At 42.6% G+C, this 21,979-nt stretch overlaps 2 protein-coding genes across 3 annotated transcripts in view; one reads left to right on the top strand and one right to left on the bottom strand.

Annotated features, from left to right (window-relative positions):
- Positions 1–1,166: 1,166 nt before the first annotated feature.
- On the top strand, positions 1,167–19,112 carry pdzd7a (PDZ domain containing 7a). Its single transcript, XM_008286464.1, has 16 exons — positions 1,167–1,359; positions 2,265–2,402; positions 2,568–2,742; positions 3,169–3,345; positions 3,760–3,907; positions 5,838–5,898; positions 6,516–6,860; positions 6,909–7,043; positions 9,197–9,349; positions 10,744–10,904; positions 11,708–11,799; positions 11,890–11,981; positions 12,124–12,192; positions 13,079–13,756; positions 14,073–14,173; positions 17,583–19,112. Exons 1-16 carry the CDS (start codon positions 1,167–1,169, stop codon positions 17,757–17,759), a joined length of 2,895 nt encoding a protein of 964 aa, XP_008284686.1. The 3' UTR covers positions 17,760–19,112.
- The window catches only part of lzts2a (leucine zipper, putative tumor suppressor 2a), a 47,697-nt gene continuing 44,648 nt past the window's right edge, over positions 18,931–21,979 (bottom strand). For both annotated transcript variants that reach the window (XM_008286460.1, XM_008286459.1), the window contains one exon: positions 18,931–21,960. In XM_008286460.1, the coding sequence (XP_008284682.1) occupies positions 21,778–21,960 (183 nt within the window). In that variant the 3' untranslated portion in view covers positions 18,931–21,777. The remainder of the gene's footprint in view (positions 21,961–21,979) is intronic.

Here is a 21,979-nt window from a genome sequence, read left to right as displayed (position 1 = left end):
GGAGAACAAATGAGGTGGCACTAATACTCCGGAGGTGTCCGTTAATGCGTCAGTGAGGCGGAGCGGTGCGCGCCTGTCCGAGCTCATCCAGCACAACAAGGACGCAGCGTGAAGGTAATGCTGCTCTGATCACTTTATTCTAAACACAATGTCACCATGTTGTTTCACAGCAACATTTCACAGCTCAAGGTGTCCGTTTAGGAGTAAGTTTAGACTAATTAGATGTACTTGCTGTGGCACATGTTGCTGATATTTATAGTACTGTAATTATGTCAACAAGTAGTCCAGAAGTTTAGTCAGTGAGGTGATGAATAGAAGATAATTTGCTGTCTAAATTAGGCCTCTTGTTTATGTGAGAGCTCCTAGTCGCTGTCCATGGTGCTGATTAAATAGGAACCCACTGGAGTTCAATGACAGCAGCACAGTGTTGCTGTTGTTTACACCAGATAAAGAGAGATATTCTGCTCTATTGTATATTCTGCTCAAGATCCCAGGTTGTTAGTCATAAGTGGGACAAAAGTAGCTCGTGTTTCTATCTTACCTGCAACTTCTGAGAATGCATTACTCATCAGAGCATATTCTTCTCACAGCAGATATCCATTTAATTAAACATGACCCAAGGGGAATCACCATGCACCGCTGACTTCCCTGCAGACAAGTCCAGCCTCTCAGGTGAAGCAGGAGAAAACTGGCACCATGGACTCTTTGAGGATGGCTGCGAAGGAGACTAGTGGATGATATCAACTTCTTTAGCTCACAAAAATACTCTCCTGGGATAAGAAAATTGGAAATCCAGCCATGGAGAACTATTTTTTGCCATCTTTTGTAAATGTAGTGTGGTTTTGTAGCTGTTTAACTCCAGTTTAGTTGAGTTTTTGTATATATTTTTTCATTTTATTAAGCTTTATTTGCAGTCGGAAACTGATTTCAGGGGAGATCAGGGATGTTACCAGCAGCTTTGTACAGTTGATGCTTCAGTGGGGGCCAGCTCCAGTATTTTATCATCCACTTTGGACTGGAAGGTGCAAAAAAAAGTCCAGTTCTCCACCGTACTTGTCCTTCACCGCTTTTCCTCAAACCCGCAGTCTGCACGCCTCCATCCTGACAGCCGACCCCAGATATCCTCCTGCCTGGATGCCTGAGGGAAGAGTTTCCAGGCACATACCATGGCTCACTCCTTTCAGCCCCCTGCCTGGAGGGACATGACGAATGGAGGCGGGCACCCCCACTTCAACAACGGAGGCCACAACGGGGGTTCCCACAGCACCACACGCTACATGCTGAAGAAACAGCAGCGCCACAGACGCAGGTCCTCCTCGCCGATGGGCAGGGTCATTCTCATCAACGCTCCTGTTGATGGTGAGGTCTGGTCACCATGATAGTCTTCTGTTACCATAGTAACACACACGGTGGCACTGGCAGCAGAGGCACGTTCAGGACAGTCGGTCATTAGTCCAGGTCTAGTTCACAGCAAGTCAGTTTGTATGCAAAACACTGTCGATGCAAGAGGTGGCAGAGAATTAATTAGCCAAATACTTGTTACATTTCTTTAAGGTAAAATACTAAAAACGCTTGTAGTTCACAAAATGTGAAAATTTGCTGCTGTTCTAAGTTACCTGTGATAGCTCACTGAATATTTGGGGGGTTTGTTCTTTGTCGATCAAACCAAACTACCAAATACAAGATGTCACTACTGGCTCTGGTCACTTAATAATGTACATTGTAAGTGTTTTCTGACATTTTGGATTAGAAATAATTCACTTAATAATTGTGGAAATGCACAACGGATTAAACAGCACTATAAATAACTATCAGCTGCAGCCACAGTAGATACCACACAGTTTAAGGCACTAAAAGGAAAGTGAGGATGCCTTTAAAATAGTGTTGCAAGAAGTAATTATGCATCAACTTCACACAAAGCTCAGTAAAAAGAAGAAAAAAATCAATACAATTAGTGTGCCCATTTAATAACAGCACTAATTGCTCACGGCTTCTTTAGGTACTCGGCTGTTTTTTCCACGTGTCTTGGAGAGACACTTATTCTGTAGATTTAGTTTGTCTCAGTGTCTCTTCATGTGATCCCAGACTGACTCCATGATGATGAGATCAGGACTCTATGGGGGCCCCACCATCTGTTGCAGGACTCACTGTTGTTCCTCAAGCCATATTTTCCTGTTAGCGTCACAGTCCTTGTCGATAGTTGGCTGCCACACTGTGCAGACATTTATGGCGAGTGCACGTCAGTGTGTTCTGTGTGTTTGCAGGAGGGGATGACAGTGAAGACATTCACACAGTGACAGTAGATAAGAGTCCAGATGGGCGTCTGGGTTTCAGCGTCCGCGGGGGCTCTGAACACGGACTCGGCATATTTGTCAGCAAGGTGGAGGACGACAGCTCTGCAGGTTAGGAGGAAATGTGTGTGTGTGCTTTATCACTTTACATCAGTGGGTTAGTCGCGGTGATGGCAAGCTTATTTTTCAGTGTGCTTACATGTGAGTGTGTGGTCCCCTGTTTACGTGTGACATTTTGCTCTTGTTTATCATGCTGAGTTCCACCTGTGTCTGCAGCGCAGGCTGGCCTGACTGTGGGCGATAAGCTGGTGGAGGTGAACGGGGTCAGCCTGGAGAGCATCACCATGAGCAGCGCTGTGAAGGTCCTGACAGGAAACAACAGGCTGAGGATGGTGGTGAGGCGGGTGGGCAAGATCCCCGGCATCCGCTACTCCAAGGAGAAGACCACATGGTGAGGAAAATATCATATCCTACATGTACACTTCACTATTTAGCCTCTATGGTTATTTTAACAATTTTAACATAACCCAACACTGACTGAATAGTATGACTAAATACTCTTTGCTGGATACATTATTATGTCAAGTAAGGACTACAACCTTGTCACTACTACCACTGACCTTTGCGTGGCTCTTGTTTTGTGTAATCTTGTCACTTGACTGTAGCCCACACTGGTTATCTTTCTTTTGGGATATACTGTATCTTGGTTTCATGTGGCAGCAGTGGATGGATTACTGCTGTGACCTTTATGGCTATTTGATTAAGCAATACTGACAGGCCTGTGGTCAGCGGTGAAGGAGGGAAAGACAGTGTATGTGAATGCTTTCATCTATGTATGTGCTTTTACGCTTATATGTGTGTGTGTTTGTGTGTGTAGGGTGGATCTGATTCACCGGCGGATGGTGGTGGAGGAAAATGGTCGTACACCGTCGGAGTCCAGTTCAGACAGCGCTCTACGCAGAATTGTTCATCTCTTCACCACGTCAGATGACTACTGTTTGGGCTTCAACATCAGAGGAGGCAAAGAGTTCGGACTGGGAATTTATGTCTCTAAGTATGAACAAAAAAAAGCATAACGCACAAAATGATTAAATTCTTGTAAACTCATTTGGACAGCAGGGTGATGCTGAAGTGTCCCTGAACTAGAAAGAAGTAGAGGTATCACAATAATTAAATATCACAGCATAATCTCATTTGCAATTTTATGTATCAGATCAAAGCAACTGAGCTTCAATTAAATGATTAAGTGGGCTGCTTGTGCTACAACATGAAACACAACAGACAACTAATAATGAACGAGACAAACACAAATTCATTTAACCATAAATATAAAATATACATCTAAATAACTCATATCAAAATGAAATGCAGGGTAGCGCTTGCTCATTCATACTTGTCTTGAATTCCTAACATTTGGTACATATCTGTGTCTCCTGTGTTTGTGTGTCTTTCTGCATCTTCTCTTCAGGTTGGACCCAGGCGGGCTTGCAGAGCAGCATGGCATCAAAATGGGCGATCAAATCCTGGCAGCCAACGGGGTGAGCTTTGATGACATCACCCACAGCAACGCAGTTGAGGTCCTGAAGAGCCACACTCATGTCATGTTGACCATCAGGGTAAGGGACACTTTAACAGATAAACTGGAGGCTGATTGTAAAGCTGCATGAATCAACAGTTTTAATCAGGTGTCAGATGTCGGCGCTATCTCTGCGGGGCGTTTTGACCTTGTTTTCACTTTGTGACCTGCAGTTTCAGTGTTTTGGTTCACTCCAGCCACTCTTATCATCTGTGTTTTTGGCCAAAGTTCTGCTGAACTGTCTGTACACAAGCTCCCCAGCATCAAACAGCACACACATACAGATGTAATGACTGGAACTGGCAGATAAAGAATCTTACATTTCCCCCAGCGGTTGGAGGAGAACAAAAAAGAGCTAAAAGGAGAGTAAACATAGGTATTCTATCCATCCTATGGACAGAAACACTCCTTCAAATGTTGGATATATAAATGAGTAACAATTTGCTAACATGTTAGCTAACTATAATGTGATAATACAGTATGCTGGTGTAGTTTTTACAGTTTGTTGCCCTCCAGAAAATCAGTCACTACACATAAAAGTTTGATTTCAGAAACGCCTTCCTTTTGTCCCCTGTGCGTCCACGGTGTAGTGTTAATCATTTCCTCAGGTTTAAACGCAACAATTGATTGAAGCTTTGAGTGCTGACACAATAATAAATGTTAGCGTGTTAGACAACACCAACTCCTCTCACTGAGCCTGCAGCAGAGCAGACAGCTGGCTTACAGCCCTTGAATTCCTTATGTGTGTCTTTGTATGCATGCATGTGTGCAAGGCCGCGCCACTTAACCTGTGTCATTTCTAGATAAAGGAGTTGTGTGCATGTGTGTATGAATGGCCGTATGTGTGTTGCGCAGTGTGTCTGAGTGTGCGTGTGTGCGCTCTCTTAGCTCCCTGACATTGCTGCATGCTCATTTTACTCCTCTGATCTCAGGTTCCACGTGTGAAAAACAGCCAGGGACGACGTTCATTATTCAAAGGCAGTCTGGGATCAGGTTATAATCAACAGAAAGCCTAATTTTATGCCTTCCTTCTGTCCTGTATTAGACCCATTTATGGATCAGAGACACACATAGGGGATCAAGGATTAATTTTAGTTATTAAACTTCCTCACACTGGGCTATCTAAGGCTTTCGTGGAACTAAACCTTGAGTGACTTCTCTTTGACCTTAAGCTGTGCATTGATGAGACAATCCCTTAAAGTAGACTTGAGAGGCTATTGTACACTAATCTTGATGGAACATGGCTCCTTCCTTTGAAAAAACATTGCCTAGAGTAACGTTTTACAAACCTTGTAAACCATCACAACTCTTTTTAGTGGTTTTGGACTGTAGGGGGAGTTTCTCTGACACAGAAAAATAATTGCATGTCAGTTTATTGGAGAGTCCACCACCTTAGTCTGACTTGTTCCTGACTTAAACATTGCAGTGCTCATTGCAGGGATCTCCATTAATTTTGTGCCTTCATGGTGCCTAGAGGATGAGCCCTAAAGACTTTCATGATTTTCTGCCCTTTCCTCTTGTTCTACGAGTATACCACGAGTTGTTTTGCATGACATATATCAACGATTAGTGATCGGACTGGCATTCAATATTATACAGACATTTATGTTCCCTTTAGGATGAGTTACACTAATAATCCATAACTTTTCATCTAGCACCATCATCACATCAACACTATCTAAAAATATTCCATTCAGCCTCGACTCTATTTTGTGTTTTGTACAAATGTGCATGTTTCCATTTATCAAGCAGAGCCTCACATAGCTGGTTGTAACTAATGATGACAACAGTGTGAATGTCTGTGGCTCACAAGTAGCTAAACCCTACAGTATTTAAAATATAAAGGAGAAAAAATGTCTTAAAGCTTGAGTTACCCAGCTAGTGATGACGGAAACATAAGAGATTTTACTTTTTGAGCATTCAGTACACTTATGTTAGCTGTTTCATGTTCTTTTCTCTCACTTTAACAGGAGGCTGGAAGATACCCCGCATACAAGGAGATGGTGGCAGAGTATGGCTGGCTCGACAAATGTATGTTAATTATTCCAAAAATGTGTTGGTTTTGCAAGACCCAGACAATGTTTAAAATGAGTTTTTAAGAGCTATTGAAATGAACAGCAGTGTGACAAGAGTTAAATAAACAAAATATTATAAAACAGAATAAGGATCTGGTGATTTTTAATTTTCCTTTCTGTTTGCTACTAAAACCCTGTCATTCAATTTCGTAACAAGACTTAAACCTTGTTTTTCTGTTTGATATGTGTACTTCAGAACACAGCCAGGGATTAATTCAGTGTACTCAAAGGCAGCTCAGTCGTCTGGAACAGAGCATGACCTGACATCTGAGTCATTATGTAGTTTTATTAGAAACCAAAAAAAGAAAAAAAAGGAAACAGAAAAACTCCTGGTTCGTGTTCTGCCACTCAGAAGCAGGATTATCGGGGTATGAGGGCAGGTGGGTTTTTATCCAAACAAATCAAGCTGTGTAAAATAGGGAAATTAAGCTTCCTGTGCAAAATGTATTTACAGTGCAACCTTGCATGTACAGTATGTGTGTTTGAGCTCATATAGAGAAGCTGGAAAACTTCATAAACTATTGCACTTTCCTAAAAATATTTTAAACAGTCCTCATATTTGTATTTCTACAGTAGCCAATGGGGGCCCTGCACCATCCTCACAGGGTTCAGACTCCAACTCCTCCGCCTCCTCATTGTCCTCCAGCACCCCTCTCAGCTCCCTCAGTGGTCTCTCCCAGGTCCTTTTTCCTCCCATCTTTGGTTCTGAGATGGTAGACGTCGCCATCTCCACAGAGGATCGCTCCCGACGTCCAAGCAGCGCTGAGCGAACTGCTGACTCTGCCATACAGACTGACCCTCAAGCTCCAAACTACTGGGACCGCCCTTCACCGAACGGGTCACACCCTGACCCGCTGGTCACCACGGAAACCAGCCGGACTGTAGGCGCAACGATGCTACTGAAGGACACGGTCATACGTGGGAAAGGGGAAGGGCCAAGGGAGACCGGAGGAGCAAAGGAAGGAGGACAGGGGCGAGTGAGGACGCTGTCAGCCGGGGAACAGGAAGTAGAGAAACACTCACCTAAGACGGCAGCGCTGATGGCCCTGAGCAGACCACGGAAGCCAATCAGACGCTCCCAGAGCCACATCACTGCTTCAGGTGAGTTGTGCAGGCCCACTGTGAATGCAAGATTGCTCTGTAGATTTAGTTTGTCCAACAGAGAACACTGTTTTTTACAAATGTCAAGAAGACTCCACATTTCTCCTTCAAAAAAAAAAAATGTAGAAAGAAATGCCTATGGGCCTAGTAGCTCAACTGGTAAAGCAGGTGGCCCACGTATAGAGGCTAAAGTCCCCGATGCAGTGGCAATGGATCGAGTCAGACCCATGGCATGATTTGCTGCATGTCCGTCTCCACTTTTCCCCCTACATTCCCTGTCTCTCTTCAACTAACCTCTGCAAAAAAAAAAAAGGCCAAAAAAATAAAAGAAAAAAAAGAATAAAACAAAAAAATGTCTATGTAGAAATAGGATTAAGATTCTACAGCACAGCCAACCTAGCAGCTCTGTCAGGTTTTAATGCTTACTGTGAAGAAAATCTAACAGTTCTCAAGTTGTTTCTTGTGCACCTGCCACAGCAGAGGCTGTATTGTGAGTAAGAGGCTGAAACACTCAACTACAATGAGGAACACAACTGAAAATGTGCTCCAAACAGCATCCTATGGCAATCAACTTTCCACCCATCGTCTCAGCATCCTCAGTCAAAAGTAATGCTGATCTACAGGGATTGTAACACCTGCAGTCGTCCTATTAACGAATCTGAGCAGTTATTAGCCAAAATATGACCTAAAACGTGAGCTGTAAAGTTTTCAGATACTTTACATTCATTAGGGTATTACAGTGAAGATAATATAAACAGAAAGGTCAATTTAAGGTCACTTGGGAAATTTTATGTCATATTTAAGGTTGGGAACAAGAATGGCAAAATTTCTTCAGCTCAGGCGCACTTTAACATGACCAATGTTTTCATCAGCGCGAAGTAGCACCGAACAGAAAGCACAGATGAGGCTGATGGTAAATGATAGATGAAGAGTGAGAGGATCACTGAAGAAGATCACAGCAACAGTGACTGCGCAAAATTTCATCACAATCCATCTTGTTTGATGAATACAGAAATACCGTCTGGTCAATTTCTTTACCTGAATGTATTTAGTCTGGGCCCAAGAACAAGACTCCACACCAGAAACATTATGTACTTGTTGTAGCAATGAGAACAAGGTCATATTTGTCTTTTCTCTCAGAATAACAAATTCCAGTTGGAGCAGTTTACAGTGAGACAACCATCTTCCCCACTGGACAGTCTGAATCTTCCTACAAGGTTACAATGATGACTTAACAATACAGAAATACATCTCAGTAATTTCTACCACAGTGGTTTTAAAGATATTTCAGCCTGGAAATTAATGGAGTAACATTGTCCTCTCTGGGGCCGCACCTCTGCTCCCTAAACTGGCCTTAAAGATCCGTTTAGGCTACACTCTCATCCCTCCGTCACTCCAGGAGGTGAACAAGAACCTCCAGCTTCCACACGGTGGATTTAAGCTCCAGAAAGAATTTATCCGTAAGCAAAAAGTTGACGCAGACTCATGATTAATCACTGCCCTTTACTCTCACTTGTTGTACCTCTGAGAGAAATGAATAAGAACAAGCATATGGAGAAATATCCATCCAAGTCTTGGCGGGGCTGTTGAGTTATTAGCCTTTCCTTTTCAATTTATCCAGCTCACTCATACCTGGCTGGGGCTCGGGGCAATGCCCGGGGCTGATTGGACATTTGTTATGTAAGCGGAGGCACTTCACTGTAGTGCTCTCAATAGATGGGGGTGTGTTCAGGTTGCTGTGGCTGCAATTCATCAGTACTACTGTGTTACTTTCCACAGTGGCAGATTTACGGCAGAGAACAGAGGAGCTGACTGGAAGAGAAATGAACAGTCTGTGCTCATAGCGCAGAGCGTGTATCACCCAAGTGTTATTGGCTAACAGTTAAGCACGGAGCAGCACAAAGGCTAATGAATCATGTTTTCAACACCATGCACAGATAACTGCAGCAGAGGTGACATGAGGTTTTTTTTTTTTTAAAAGTTAATTACTTATTTGTATTCATTTACATAATTTAACAGGTGAAGATCTGTGCAGGCTGTTAAAATCTGTCATATTTCACAACACCTGGTTGGAAAAATGCACCTTCATTGACCACATACTCTGTTTCTTTAGAGAGACATTTTTTTCTCTTGTTTTGTTTTTCCACCTGTAGAGGACAGACAGAAGAAGAAGCAACAGAGTAAGAAGAGCCCCACAGAGGGTAAAACCAGCCTGCAGCGCTCCAAAACCTTTGTCAACTTGTTATTCAAAAAAGACCGTAAAGAGAAGAGTCGCTCGAAGTCACCGTCTCGCCATGCTGACAAAGGTGAGAGCGCGGTCACAAGACGGTTTTGTTCATTTCATTTTCTGCATCCAACAAAGCAAAAATGTAGCCTCAGGTTAGGGGTGAATTAGCATTTTGTCTCACTGGAGAATCTCACGCTCATTACTGGAGGTTCATGAGTTTGCCTCAGTCATGGACAATCAGTGGTGCAACAGAACGAAATGGTCTAAATATCAGCCATAGATGTGGGAGGATTCAGCTTTGCACAGCTCTGCTAGAAAGATTTTGGCACATACGGTATTGCATGATTTTTTAATGTCGTGAATTCATTTAGTTTCTTTTCAAAACAAGCAAGAGTGCAGCAGCAGAAACTGTAATGTATGAGAGATGGTCTAAGATGTGACAAGACCACAAAAAAGCGAACCCAAATCCACGACTCCAAAAACGTTCTCAAACTGATTTACAAAAGTATCAACAGAAATATCATTCAACAATAAAAAACCTAAACTCAAAGCGTCACTCTAACAAGGAGAATAAAGAACCAAAAATTCACTCAATTGAGGAAATACAAACTAAAAATCACTCAATGAGGAAAAACTTAATCTTTCTAAACAAAGTAACAACTCAAACACTTGATTAGGAAAGAGGCTGAATACAAAGTAGCAAACAAAATACAAAACCTGAAGGTAGTTTCCACAAGGGACATGAAGAGGGCTAGAACGTGAAGCTTGACTCAATAACAAGACGAACTGGCACAGGACAAAGGGAGACGCAGACTATATATACACACACACAAGGTAATGAGGAACAGGTGGAGACAATCAGGGCTGGGTAGACAATCAGACACAGGAAACACCGGGGAGAGGGCAAGCGTCCTGAAACACGAGGGCAAAGAGGTTTCAAAATAAAAGCCACGAGACGACACAAATACAAGACAAAAAACTAAATAAAACCTAACACCTGGTACGAGACATGACAAGATGGTCTATTGCTGTGTGTTAGAACCCAAAATTACAAATATAGTGAACAACAGCAACGATGTAGAATCATATCAGAAGAAGAATTTAACCAAAAGTTAAAGATCTCTGCTTAAATCATAGGATTTACTAGTCCATTTCATGTTTTTTTTCTTTGTTATATTTCGATTTTAGAGCTAGATCTTCAGTAAAATGTGATTTATTTGTAATGAGTTCTTCCTGATGATAATTTTGAAAAATCCTCAGTTGTGTTGAAAGAAGAAAGCATATTTTGCACCAGATTTCCTGCATAGATTTTGCAACTGAAGTTAAAGTTTTCATTTGCAATGGTCCTGTCATTGGCACATGCTTCAAAAATAACCTTTGCAGCAAATACTTCATGCCACCGGCAACAAGTTTCATGCCATCTGTAGATTCTTCTGTTCCCATATTACATCATTCATCACCTTAATTCCTTAGATAAGGACCGGGGTCGTCCGTTCCAGCTGCTGACCTCCCCGAGGGAGTCCCGTGCCGGCAGCCCACTGCCCCGACTCGAGACCCTGCAGCACGTGGAGGACATGGCAAAGAAGCTGCTTGGCCAGGACGAGGTGGCTGCTGTGATGAGACACTGTCGGCGGGTGAGTTCATGATGTGAAATTAATATCTCTAACACCTCAGAGACGCTCTCCTCTGTGTGCTTTGTTTCTCAGCGAATGAACGTCAGCTGGACTCCCTGCAGACTTAAGTGTGTGGTATTGCTCCCTGTGTTTCTCAGTGTCCTTTAGTGATAGATGTGTCTGGTAGCAGCTGTGACAAAAGATGGATTTGGCCTGTCATTTATGATTAGGATCAAATAACAGCCATCATTGGATCCTTTTTGTCTTTCTCAGCACACCTTTCAATGAGCTTCTTGGCCAGCCTTTTGCTTCTCAGGTCTACTTAGAGCACAGTGTGACTTACCTGTTAATACAGTAATTAAACACCAGCGACTGAAAACAGCAGAGTGTGGGGGTGTTCCTGGATAGGTGAATATTTAATGTACATGTAACATATCAGAAGACAGTCCAAGTCCCAATCGTGGAAATGCACTGTTGTCTGGAACACATTGTGACGTTTAGTCTAAAGTGTGTGCCAAGCTAAAAAAAAAAAAAAAAAGGATCCTACATTTCCTATTACACACCTGGACAGTGTATTTTCTCAAACATCATACTGTTAAAAGTCTAAGACACAAACTGAGAAGATTCTAGTCTTTTGAACCTCATATCCAGATCTACAGAAGACATACATAAATATTCAGATGAGCTGATCAGAGCTCCTTCTGAAGAGTAAACTGACTTTCGTGTTTAAAATCAGTGGAGACCTGCCGATTTAGACAACCACACTGGCTTGTTCTTTTTATTCTTCTCCTCTAATTTGTGCAAAAATCAAATCTTTCCTCCAGTTTTTGTCGGACAATGTGATCGAGGATTTAGTGCGTCCACTTCTGGCCATCTTGGACAGGCCCGAGAAACTGCTGCTTCTCAGAGAAATAAGGTGCAACCTGTATAGTATATATACATAAATATACTGAATGTGTGAGTTGGTATATGAATACATCTGACTCACTCTTTATATCCTCTGCAGAATGCTGATACCAACTACCGAGTTGGGTCGCTTTGACAGCATGGTCATGCCTTTTGAGCTGGAGGCGTACGATGTTCTCAAGAGTCGCTCTCGTAAGCAGAAGAATGTACCTTTTTTCCCAAACACACAATGTCTTATTGCAGGATACAACAGAGGAAGCAATATAGAAAGCAAACAGGTAAAAAATCATTTATGGAAAATCAGTGATATCTTTAGTTGATTATTTCTTTTCAGTGCGATCTCCAGCTCTTCGCTCCCCTCGTAGTGGAACTCCTCGCCGTCACCTCATCACCCCAATCCCAGGTACAAGGGCTTCCTCTCACCTTTTCTCTCTTTCCTGACCTCAACTCTTTCTTCTAACTCTCTCTATCTGTCTGGTTAATGGCTTTCCTCTTATTTCACAGGAATATGAGATACATTGGGGCTTAAACCTCTCACCTTTTGTCTCTACTTTTCCACCCTCACGTTACAACTTTCCTGCCTCATCTCATATATATATGTCATCAAACTGAAACACCTGCATGCACAGTCCATATCCTGTCGCTGGCAGACCATTCACACATCTCCCAACCTCATATAAAACACTCGCACACACACACAGCAGCAGCAGCATGCAGTATATAGCTCAGGTTTCCTGTGCCTGCGCTGAAGCAGAGGCTTGTGTTACATCTCTGTGATCCACAGAAAGGACTGAGACGTGCTGCACTGGCAGGTGTGACACTTCAACAATACAAGGATGCTTTGAGCGTTTACCTCATTCAAGAGCCATTGGGACACAATCAGTACTGTCTCACTTTGACTGTCGCCATCTCACTTTCTAAGGTCACAGGTCAGGGGTCAAAAGGTCAACATTATAAAAGCAGAAGGAAGCCGACAGACGCCATCGAGGGTCACTTTTCTGTATCCCACTTCTTATGTCAGCTTGAGGTTATATTGAGTCCTGCTAGTTTAGCAAACCCAAATCTTTGACCATAAGCGTTGGAGGTTGAGTTGTATTGTGGGTAATGCAGTTCCTGGGTGCAGGTTTTGAAAAATGGTAACACATAGAATAAAACTCCATCCCTCCATCTGTTGAAGTACTCATCACATCACTGTGTTTATGCTCTCAGCTGAATTAAACTTCTACTTTCACTGTCTACCACCAGCAGTATTAAAAGCGATCTTACTGTTACTGTTTATATTTGTCCAGACTACAGGGGTGGATTCCACCTCCAGCCGGTCCATGACACGCTGCGGGAGCGCCAGCTGTTCGAGGAGTTGGAGAGACTTCGTTTGTCTGGCCACCAGTCAGGCCACCTGTCGCCATCTCGTGCCTTCACCCCTTTGCTGGATGTACCTGTGGACAGCTATGCCTCCTCCACTCTGCGCTCCCGTTCCCCGAGCCCCTTGCCCACTCACAGCTTCCTCTTCCCCGAATCGCCACACAGCACCACCCAGCGTGGGCGCCAACCTCATCGCTCCCCAAACAGGAGAGAGAATGGGGAGTCGCGGTACGACAATGTCTCCTTGTTGTCCGTGTCTGACCGAGGAGATGTGGCTCCTGAACGAGGGAGGTCGCCCGTGAGGAATGGCCACGGGAGAGGGAGGCGGGAGGGAAGTCCTGACAGCATGGATGGCAGACTGAGCAGGCAGGAGGGCTACACGGAGGTCAGCGTACGCGTTCCTTCGCAGCGGAGAAGCAGAACTCCTCTGGCGGATGTGTTTGATCCCCAGAGAGAGAGGAGCCCGAACAGCACGAGCAGAGGTAGCGGTCAGCATGTGAATGGACATTCACTAAATGGTCATGGAGTGAAAAGAAGAGCAACTCTACCACCTGAGGAGTATGAAATCACTACTTTGACCATCTCCAAAGCCAAGCAGTCACTAGGTAAAAACAATACACAAACACACACATATTTAGCTTTTTGATTTAAGAATGTATTTCAAGATTTTCTCACTAAAATTGTTTGTTAAATATGCTTGTGGGTGGACAGCAAGCTGCTAAATGACTGTCCAATACACCACCAGTAGAGGTCAGGGCACCACAAACCAAAAGGCATTTGAAAGAGTTAAATGCTTAAATGATTACGCTAAACAAGACTAAAGGGATGATATACAGTGTGAAAGTTGTTCGTAAACAGGAGTCTGGTTCTGTCAAGCAATGCATTAGTTTATTCTTTTTTTAATTCTCTGTGTGTTTACAGGTATTAGTATCTCTGGAGGTATGGAATCCAGGGTCCAGCCCATGATAAAGATTGAGAAAATCTTCCCAGGAGGAGCAGCATCTACAAATGAGGCTCTGAAGGTGATCATCTGAAACACCACAATGTTTTACCAGCTGGGTTCAGTTCAGTGGCGAAAGAAAATTCATGATGAGATAAAGGTGGCAAACTTAACATAGATTTTTCTACTACAAATATTAACAATGAGCTGTAAAACTCCCTGATTTTAAAGTACATCAGAGTCCCATCCTGTTTTTGTGAATTGTAAGTAGCGGTCAGAGCTCTGTCCAGTGGTTATGAGCTGTTGTTGCTATTAGTAAGCATGTCTATGACGGAGAGGCTGAAGGTGTGCAATGAGGAGTGGAGAGGAGATGAGTGGGGAGCCATCTCAAGTAGCCCGTCGCCTCCATTATTGATGAGGTACACTGGTGCTGTTCTGCTAATGTATTGGTAATATATTGCCTGCACAGTAACTTAACATTCGGTGGTAATCTTGGCCTGGTTCACTTAAACACACATGATCCACGAACACTCACAAACACTAGTTAACCACAGGAGGATGTTTTACGCAGCACTTGTCGAAGATGCAGTGGTAAAACAGCAGATGGATTAAAGATGTGTGTGTGTGTGTGTGTTAAGTCTTGGTTGGAAGTGTCTAAAACAGAGTGTGCACCTGCTATAGTAGGTTACCAATCTATACATGTGGGCCCATTTGTAATTTGTGTTTCCTAACTGCAGGTAATCAAATGACAACCACTACTCAGGTCTAATGACTGATTAGAGTGTCAAACATCAGGGAGATCCAGTATCTCCTCAGTATTTCTAATTTGAACAGCTTCCCTCTGATGCTCCCTCTCTGCATACAGATACCTGCTCCCTCTTTGACAAAAACACCACAAGCAGGCACAAGCTATGCACCCAATCTTAGAACAAGATGAGTATAAAGAAAAAAATGTCAGGAATGGCAAAGATGGTGTGAAAAAAACAGAACCTGGCAAAGAGAGACAGAGTAAAAGTTTACTGCCGTGTTTGCAGCTCTGTGAGGTTGCACATTGTACAAGTGGTGCTTTGAGAAATTATAACATTAGTGTGCTAGTACTCTGATCTGCTGCAACATTAAAACCACCTGCCTAATATTATATAGGTCCACCTTGTGCTGCCAAAGCAACTCATAGAGCTGTGGACATAGGAGCTCTTTAGGGGGTGTTTGGTCTGCCATGATGTTTAGGTAGGTGATAGCTGCATATCAAGGTAACATCCACATGAATGTCAGGACCCAGCAGAGCGTTGCATTGTAACATGATTGATGTTATTCACTTCAGCCTTCTGTAGTTTTAATGTTGTGGATGACTGGTGTACATGCTTATAATGACAATACAAACATTTGCTAATCAGCAGTACAGGACGATACAGGAGAGCAGATATGGTTATGCCTTCAGGATGTAGTTTTGGTTTTAGTCCAAAAGTTTAATCCCAAAGTTTTGGACAAATTAAACTTTAGATTGGACCTTCAGAGAATCACCAAAGTAAATACAATTCATCCTGAGGAGTACATGAATATCTGTAGGGAATTTCATGGCAATCCACCCAATAGTTGCTCTATTTTACATTTTATCAAAGACCCCAAATGTCAATCTCATGAGGAAAAGTCAGGAGATCACCAAGGTCAAGAGTATTTTTCCTTTAGGGTCCTTGAATGACCGTACCAAATGTCATTGTAATCCATCTAATAATTGTCAATCTCTCAGTCTGGACCAAAGTGGTGGATTGAAACAAGATACCAGCATACTGGCATTGCCTTTCTTTTGTCCCCGAACATGATGAGCAAAAACAGAGAAGTTGTTGGTTGGAAGGCTCAGACACAGATGTATGGCCCCTTGCCAGCACGCCAGTCCTATCTATTGTCTCTACCTCACACCTCACAACAAGACATGTCGGCTTGAACATATCAGCTCCAAGGCTCAGCGCTATCTTCCACTGCTCTGCGGGGGGAAGTGAGCAGGGCAGCTTAGTGTTAACATGCATCCTGTCTCCCTAGAATAACACGATTGAAGAATGTTGCTTTGTGTGTGTTCGTGTTCACGTGTGCATACTTTCCTGTTCAGTAGACATTTGCCTTTAACAGCGGAAATGTGGACACGAGTCATGTCTAAGAAAGCCTAGTAGAGCAGCTGAAATAATATCTGAAAAACTACTGACACTCCCGTCAGCTGTATGTCTTTATTCGTGCAAACTAACAAAAGTTTACATGCATACAAACTACTACTTTTATTGAACACTTGACAAACAATATTTGAGTTTCAACAAATGTTTTAGAGACCAGTATGTCAAAACCTGAGAAGAACAACTGTCAGTTTGTCTGGATAGTGAATGTTTTTAGTAGATTTATTTATAACTTTGGCAAAATGAGATGGACCATTGAAATCTATTTTATAATAAATAACACAGAGAGACAATATGTCTACTCTCTAAATATTGTAGCTGAATTTATTTGACCACAGATCCTTCCACGCAAGCAGTCGTAATTTTTTACAAGCCATGTTATTTTTGGACCATGATGTCCATTGGCTAGAAAAGAGGGAACCTCATAAATGCGCTCCATAAATGGCTGTAAAGAGGATGGGGCAGATTAGGTTGTGATCTATTTAATTCAGATAAATTACTTTTCGAAAATGAAAAAGCACTTTTTAATCTCCTCTTTGGTTAAATGGATCTAAATCTTTTGATGCTGTTCGCACAGAAAGGCTGTAAGGTTATTGGTGGACATCAGACTATCTGGTGAGCCGCAAGAAAACCTGTCAGGACAAACAGGGCAGCACTGATCTAACCGCTTCCTATATGAGCCACATACGTTTGGAGCACAATAAAAAGAACAGGTGGGTGCAGAATGGAGGGGAAAATGATCTATTTGTGTCTAATGACTGGAAAGGAAAAGGGAAAGGAAAAAAGACGTGATTGGTGGAGATACAACAATGGCTGTGGGCCTTGTGTGTTGCTAACCTTCACTGAGGTTGAACACATTAGGCAGGTGCATCCTCAGCAAATGCTCATGACATCAGGGGAAGTTCCTCTCCTCGGGGCTCCAAAGATTTGCCAGGCTGTGCTCGCATCCTGCAGGAAACAGCGAGCAAATGGTCCTAACTGTGTTTGTGTGCGTGTGGTTGTCTCAATGTATGTTCTTTTCTCAATAACCTTGTGCTGAAGGGGAAACTTTATGTGTGCACTAGTGACAGCCTTCAGTGTGAATATATTAAAGTAACAGGAGAGCCCCAATTCTCTCTGGCATAAATTACATCCTCACTAAGGGACACAATCACTGCAGATTTATGAAAAATGTCCTATATGTTGCTTTGGAAAAAGACAGACTGCTGCAGAAAAAGAAACAAAGAGAAGGAGAAGAGCATGCAAAGATATTAATAGCCATGAAATATGAGTATTTTTTTCCTTGTGTTTTTTTATGTTTAACTTATACTTTTGTGTGTGCATCTGCAGGCGGGATATGAGCTGCTCTCCGTGGACGGAGAAAGTCTGCAGGGAGCAACTCATCAGCATGCCGTGGATGTAATTCGCCGTTCGTTCAGCAACAAGGCCAAAGACCCGATGGTTTTTGTGGTCAAGGTCCCAAAGGTCCATACCACGCCCACCAGCCCCAGGAGACCTGCTGACTAAACTTTGTGTGCCTCACAGCCAGACTGCTGCTCAAGCATGAAGGACAACAAAACCTGCAGCTCCTGTGGGACTGAATAAAGTACAGGATTCACCCTGAGAAGAGGAAACTTGGGACGGGTAGAGCTCCAGTAACAGTGGAGCGGATCAAAGGCAAGAGTTTTGATAAAACATGCGAGAAAATATGTCAGAAACAAAGCTTGGGACTGTTTTTTAGATCTGATTCAGCAGCATATTTATCAAAATAGAGATTGTCATAAATATTTTTTGCTATGTAATGTAAGCCCAAATGTTGCAAGTGTATGACTTTTATAAAATTTGTAGTGTTTTTAGCAAACGTTATACTAAATGCATACGTTGCACATCAACTCAACTTGCAGTAACTGTTGTTTTCTAAAAGGTGTCTTATGATAAGATGCGATTCATGAACTGGTCCTTGGTTGAATTGTGCCACTGTTCAACATGTGGCAACCTTGCCGTGACCTCCGATTGTGGAGCCAGTGGTCTGCACTTTTCACTTGGAGCATCTCAGTCCAGCAGCCCTGCATGCCTGCCAGAGGGAGATTACCCCAGCTTGTGTTATGAGATTTATAGATTTATACCCAGATTAAACCCCTGTATTATGTCAAAACTGATAGTTTGGGTTTAGAGGATGTCTGGGGGGATTATTCCAAATTGCTGCTCAGTATTTTTGTGCTGTGTTTTACTGGCAGAAGTGCTTGCGCTCTGGAGCCATCCGCCACTTTAGAGGCTTAATTACACCATGCTGTGGATGGAGCTTATGCAGACATGTGGAGGAGTTGGAAAAACATGTCAATGAGAAATGCAGGACATGGAGGCCGGTGGCACAGTTTAAATCAAAGTGGGGGTAGAGGAGATATGGGCAGGAGAACGTAGCGTGCATAGTGCCTTACTTTAGCAGACGGCCAGTGGGGGAAAAAAAAAAACTACGAAAAATGTTACTCAAACTTGGTTTTAATAAGCCGTAGAAAGGCTCAAGGTGAACTGTTTATATTCTGGCATGCTATTAAATTTTAAAAAACCAAACTGAGTGTGTGTGCCTTTGAGTTATTACAAAGTGCATCATATATTTGACTTCAACACACAAAAAATCTGCACATTCAGCATACTCTGCTCACACTTTATGAAAAAAAGCAATTGAATAAACAATCACTTTAAGGTGTGACAACTTGTTCTTTAATTAAAAACACAGTCATTTGTACAAGAAATGTACACATAAAAATATACATAGACAACTACATACTTTATGAATTAATGAAGACACAACGTAAGCAAACACACACAAAAAAATGAGCACAAAAGGATGAAAAAAAATGCCACAAAAAATGAAAAAAAGAAATGTGTTACGTTGCTTTGGTCTAGTCACAGTGGCTACATTTGAAATAGATATTTTGTCTAAATAAAAGACAATGTCACTCTGTTATACTATTTAGTGTTTTACATATTTACACAGAAAACGGTTATGTGACGATGAAAAGAACTGAGATATGAGGAAGAACAATGAAAGTCCAAGATGCACACAGTACTTTTGTAGTGAGTGAGTCCGTTTGTTTTGCAACACCTGTGCTTGTTGGTAATATGTACCTGTGGGTGAGTAAGTAACAGTCTAGGTCTGGTTAACAAAGTGAATGTGGTTGGAGAAACACAGCTTGTTCCTTTCAAAGTCACTTGCCATGGCTTTGCTTTAACATTTGAAGCACAGTGCAGACTTTTAATAATCTCTGAAAACCACAGTGAATGTGGTAACGTCACGCAAAATATAGCCCGATCAAATGTACTGATCAAATTCGACTGAATTTCCAAGTATAGGAAACATAACGCCTCCTCGGCTTGCATCCGATCCGACCTCAGCTTATAACGAAGAAGTCTCTCAAAATGACATGCGTTTATAAATGAACGACAAAACCCGACGATGACGACATGAACCGGTGTGATAATATGATACTGATAGTCAAGTGAAAGATCAATCGAAATGGAGAGACAACAGGCTGAAAATGAGCCTGAAATAAAAGCTCCCCTCGGTTTTATCACTTGCAAAAGTTTGGTCATTAGAATGTTTTCCACACAGATTATATAATGTAAACATTAAATTGTCATGCATTACAGTATTAGGTGCACTCCTTCTACGCTGCCGCCTCCATTTGTAATTGATCCGTCATTTGAAACATTGGTATGCGATATACATTAACCCACACTTATACCAGTACTACAACAAAATATCTTCGGGTGCTATATATATAAAAAAATATACAACATCTCCTCCATTATATAGATTTCCATTTAACTATTATTCCTCCATATAGACTCTTTGCAAAATAAAAGTTCTCAGCAGCCCCATGCTCAGTGTTATACACAGCCCTGCATATACTGTGAGAAAACAGAGCAGAGCAACATACAGCTTCAAACGTTAACATGCTCCTCGCCGGGTTTATATTTCGGGGCCTTTAAAAGCAGACCTGCCTTGAGGACATTCAGCGCTGGAGCTACTGCATCTGCAAACTCTCATCTCAACCTGACCTGCACCAGCTTCCTCTGAAATCTCATATAACGAAGACATGCAGACATGCCAGTCTCACTACCTGTATAGCAGTCAGTGAAGATTTTTAAAAAGTGGTATTTGGCTTCGGATCGCCAAGAGCTAAATAAAGAGTACTAATGGGAGTGAAGGGGAATAAACGGAAACTCTGAATAAGCATGCCTACAGTTAAAACACTGGCTTAAATCTCTGTGACGTCACGACCGAACTGTAATATGCTCTATTTTTAGTTTCCTGATACCATCCGCCGAGGTGCTTTTCGCCGTTATAAAAATAGTTGAGTAAGAAGAAAAGAAGAAAGAGAGAGAGAGAGAGGAGACGGAAAGATGAAGCCAGAAAAAGACAGTGAAATCTGGTGCCATGCTACGGTCTGCTTCCTAGTGCTAATTGTAAAATATAAATGTTTATGTAAAGAGCTCACTGCTCCGTCTTGATGGAGAGCAACGGCGTGACTGTTGGTGGTCTAGAAAACATGAGCAGAGTTCAAATAAAGCATTTCCTCTGAGCGTTTGGTCTGTGTGTCCTCGGTGGTTTTGGAGAAATGACAGAAGAGGATGTCCACGTGTAAGCAAACCAAGAGCTGCACGCTAAAACTGGTTTGTTTAAGTTGATTTGCCTCACGGAGAAAACTGCTGTATCCCAAAATGATCCCAAGAAATCCCACGACAGCAGGAAAGTTGTGCAAAAATAACACTGTGTTCCTCATTGCAGATTATGACCATTTACACTGCATTCCTCTGTAGCGATAAGCCACAATACATTCCTTTTCAAATGGACCCCACTGAACAAAATATTTCAACCTTTTATCATTTGTAAAAACAATGGTTGATACTGCGAACACCATAAAACGCCAACAGCAGATGTTAAAAGCGGTGCTGTGGTTGTTTGTGTCGCCAATGAGCACAGTTTGGACGGGTGACTCGGTCGTCATTAATAGCCAGCGGTGGTGGTGATTGATTGAACTGCGATCCTGATGCATGATTCCGTGCATGCTGGTGGCCGGGTGTTTAACATCGTGTGCTACCAAGAAAGTCGTCGACCAGATTGTTCCGTGTGTAGTAACATTTTTTGCTTTAAATTCCCATCGATTTTCAATACCCTGATTCGAACGTGGTCTGAGAAAGAAACGTTTTTTCACTGCTTTTGCTCCCACAGAAGGAAAGAAGTCTTTGTGCTGGCTTTGTAGTGGAATAAAACCCCCTTAAAAGCGCCGTGGGAGGCACCTTATAAGGATTTATTGGAGTGCATCTCCATTAGCAGGAAGTAAGAATGCACCTTTGGGAGATCTCCCTTTTGACAGTGACGAGTGGTTGAATGCTCGCTCAATGGTCCAGGTAAAGCCATGTTGGAGATAGTGCAGTATTTGGCCCAGAGTTCAATGTTTGGTTTACATCTTCAGAGTCTTTTGTGAGTCGTGCTTCCATGTTTCTGTGCACATATTACTGTAAGCGTGTGTGTGTGAGATTAGATTTCTGTGGCAGTGATTTCCTCAAAGTGGATGTCATTGCTGCCACTGCGAACCTCATAGTCCTCCATGTCCCTGTTCTCCAGCTCCAGACTCAGCTCCCTCATCACCCGCTCGAGGTCGCGGTTGCGACGGTACATTTGGATGTAGTTCTGCTGCAGCTGCTTCTGGTAGCGGATTACCTGGGTAGAGGAAGAAATG

The sequence above is a fragment of the Stegastes partitus genome, unplaced genomic scaffold (genome assembly GCF_000690725.1).
Source record: "Stegastes partitus isolate 25-593 unplaced genomic scaffold, Stegastes_partitus-1.0.2 Scaffold455, whole genome shotgun sequence".
Lineage (NCBI taxonomy): Eukaryota > Metazoa > Chordata > Actinopteri > Pomacentridae > Stegastes > Stegastes partitus.
Note: the sequence above shows the minus strand (reverse complement) of the source record. Positions and strands in the feature narration are given on the sequence as shown.

Coding starts and splice junctions, on each gene's coding strand:
- pdzd7a (XM_008286464.1), top strand. CDS start 1,167: ATGGCTCACTCCTTTCAGCCCCCTGCCTGGAGGGACATGACGAATGGA. Junction 6,861..6,908: donor ACTGAAGGACACGGTCATAC/GTGGGAAAGGGG, acceptor CAAAGGAAGGAG/GACAGGGGCGAGTGAGGACG. Junction 13,757..14,072: donor CAAAGCCAAGCAGTCACTAG/GTAAAAACAATA, acceptor GTGTGTTTACAG/GTATTAGTATCTCTGGAGGT.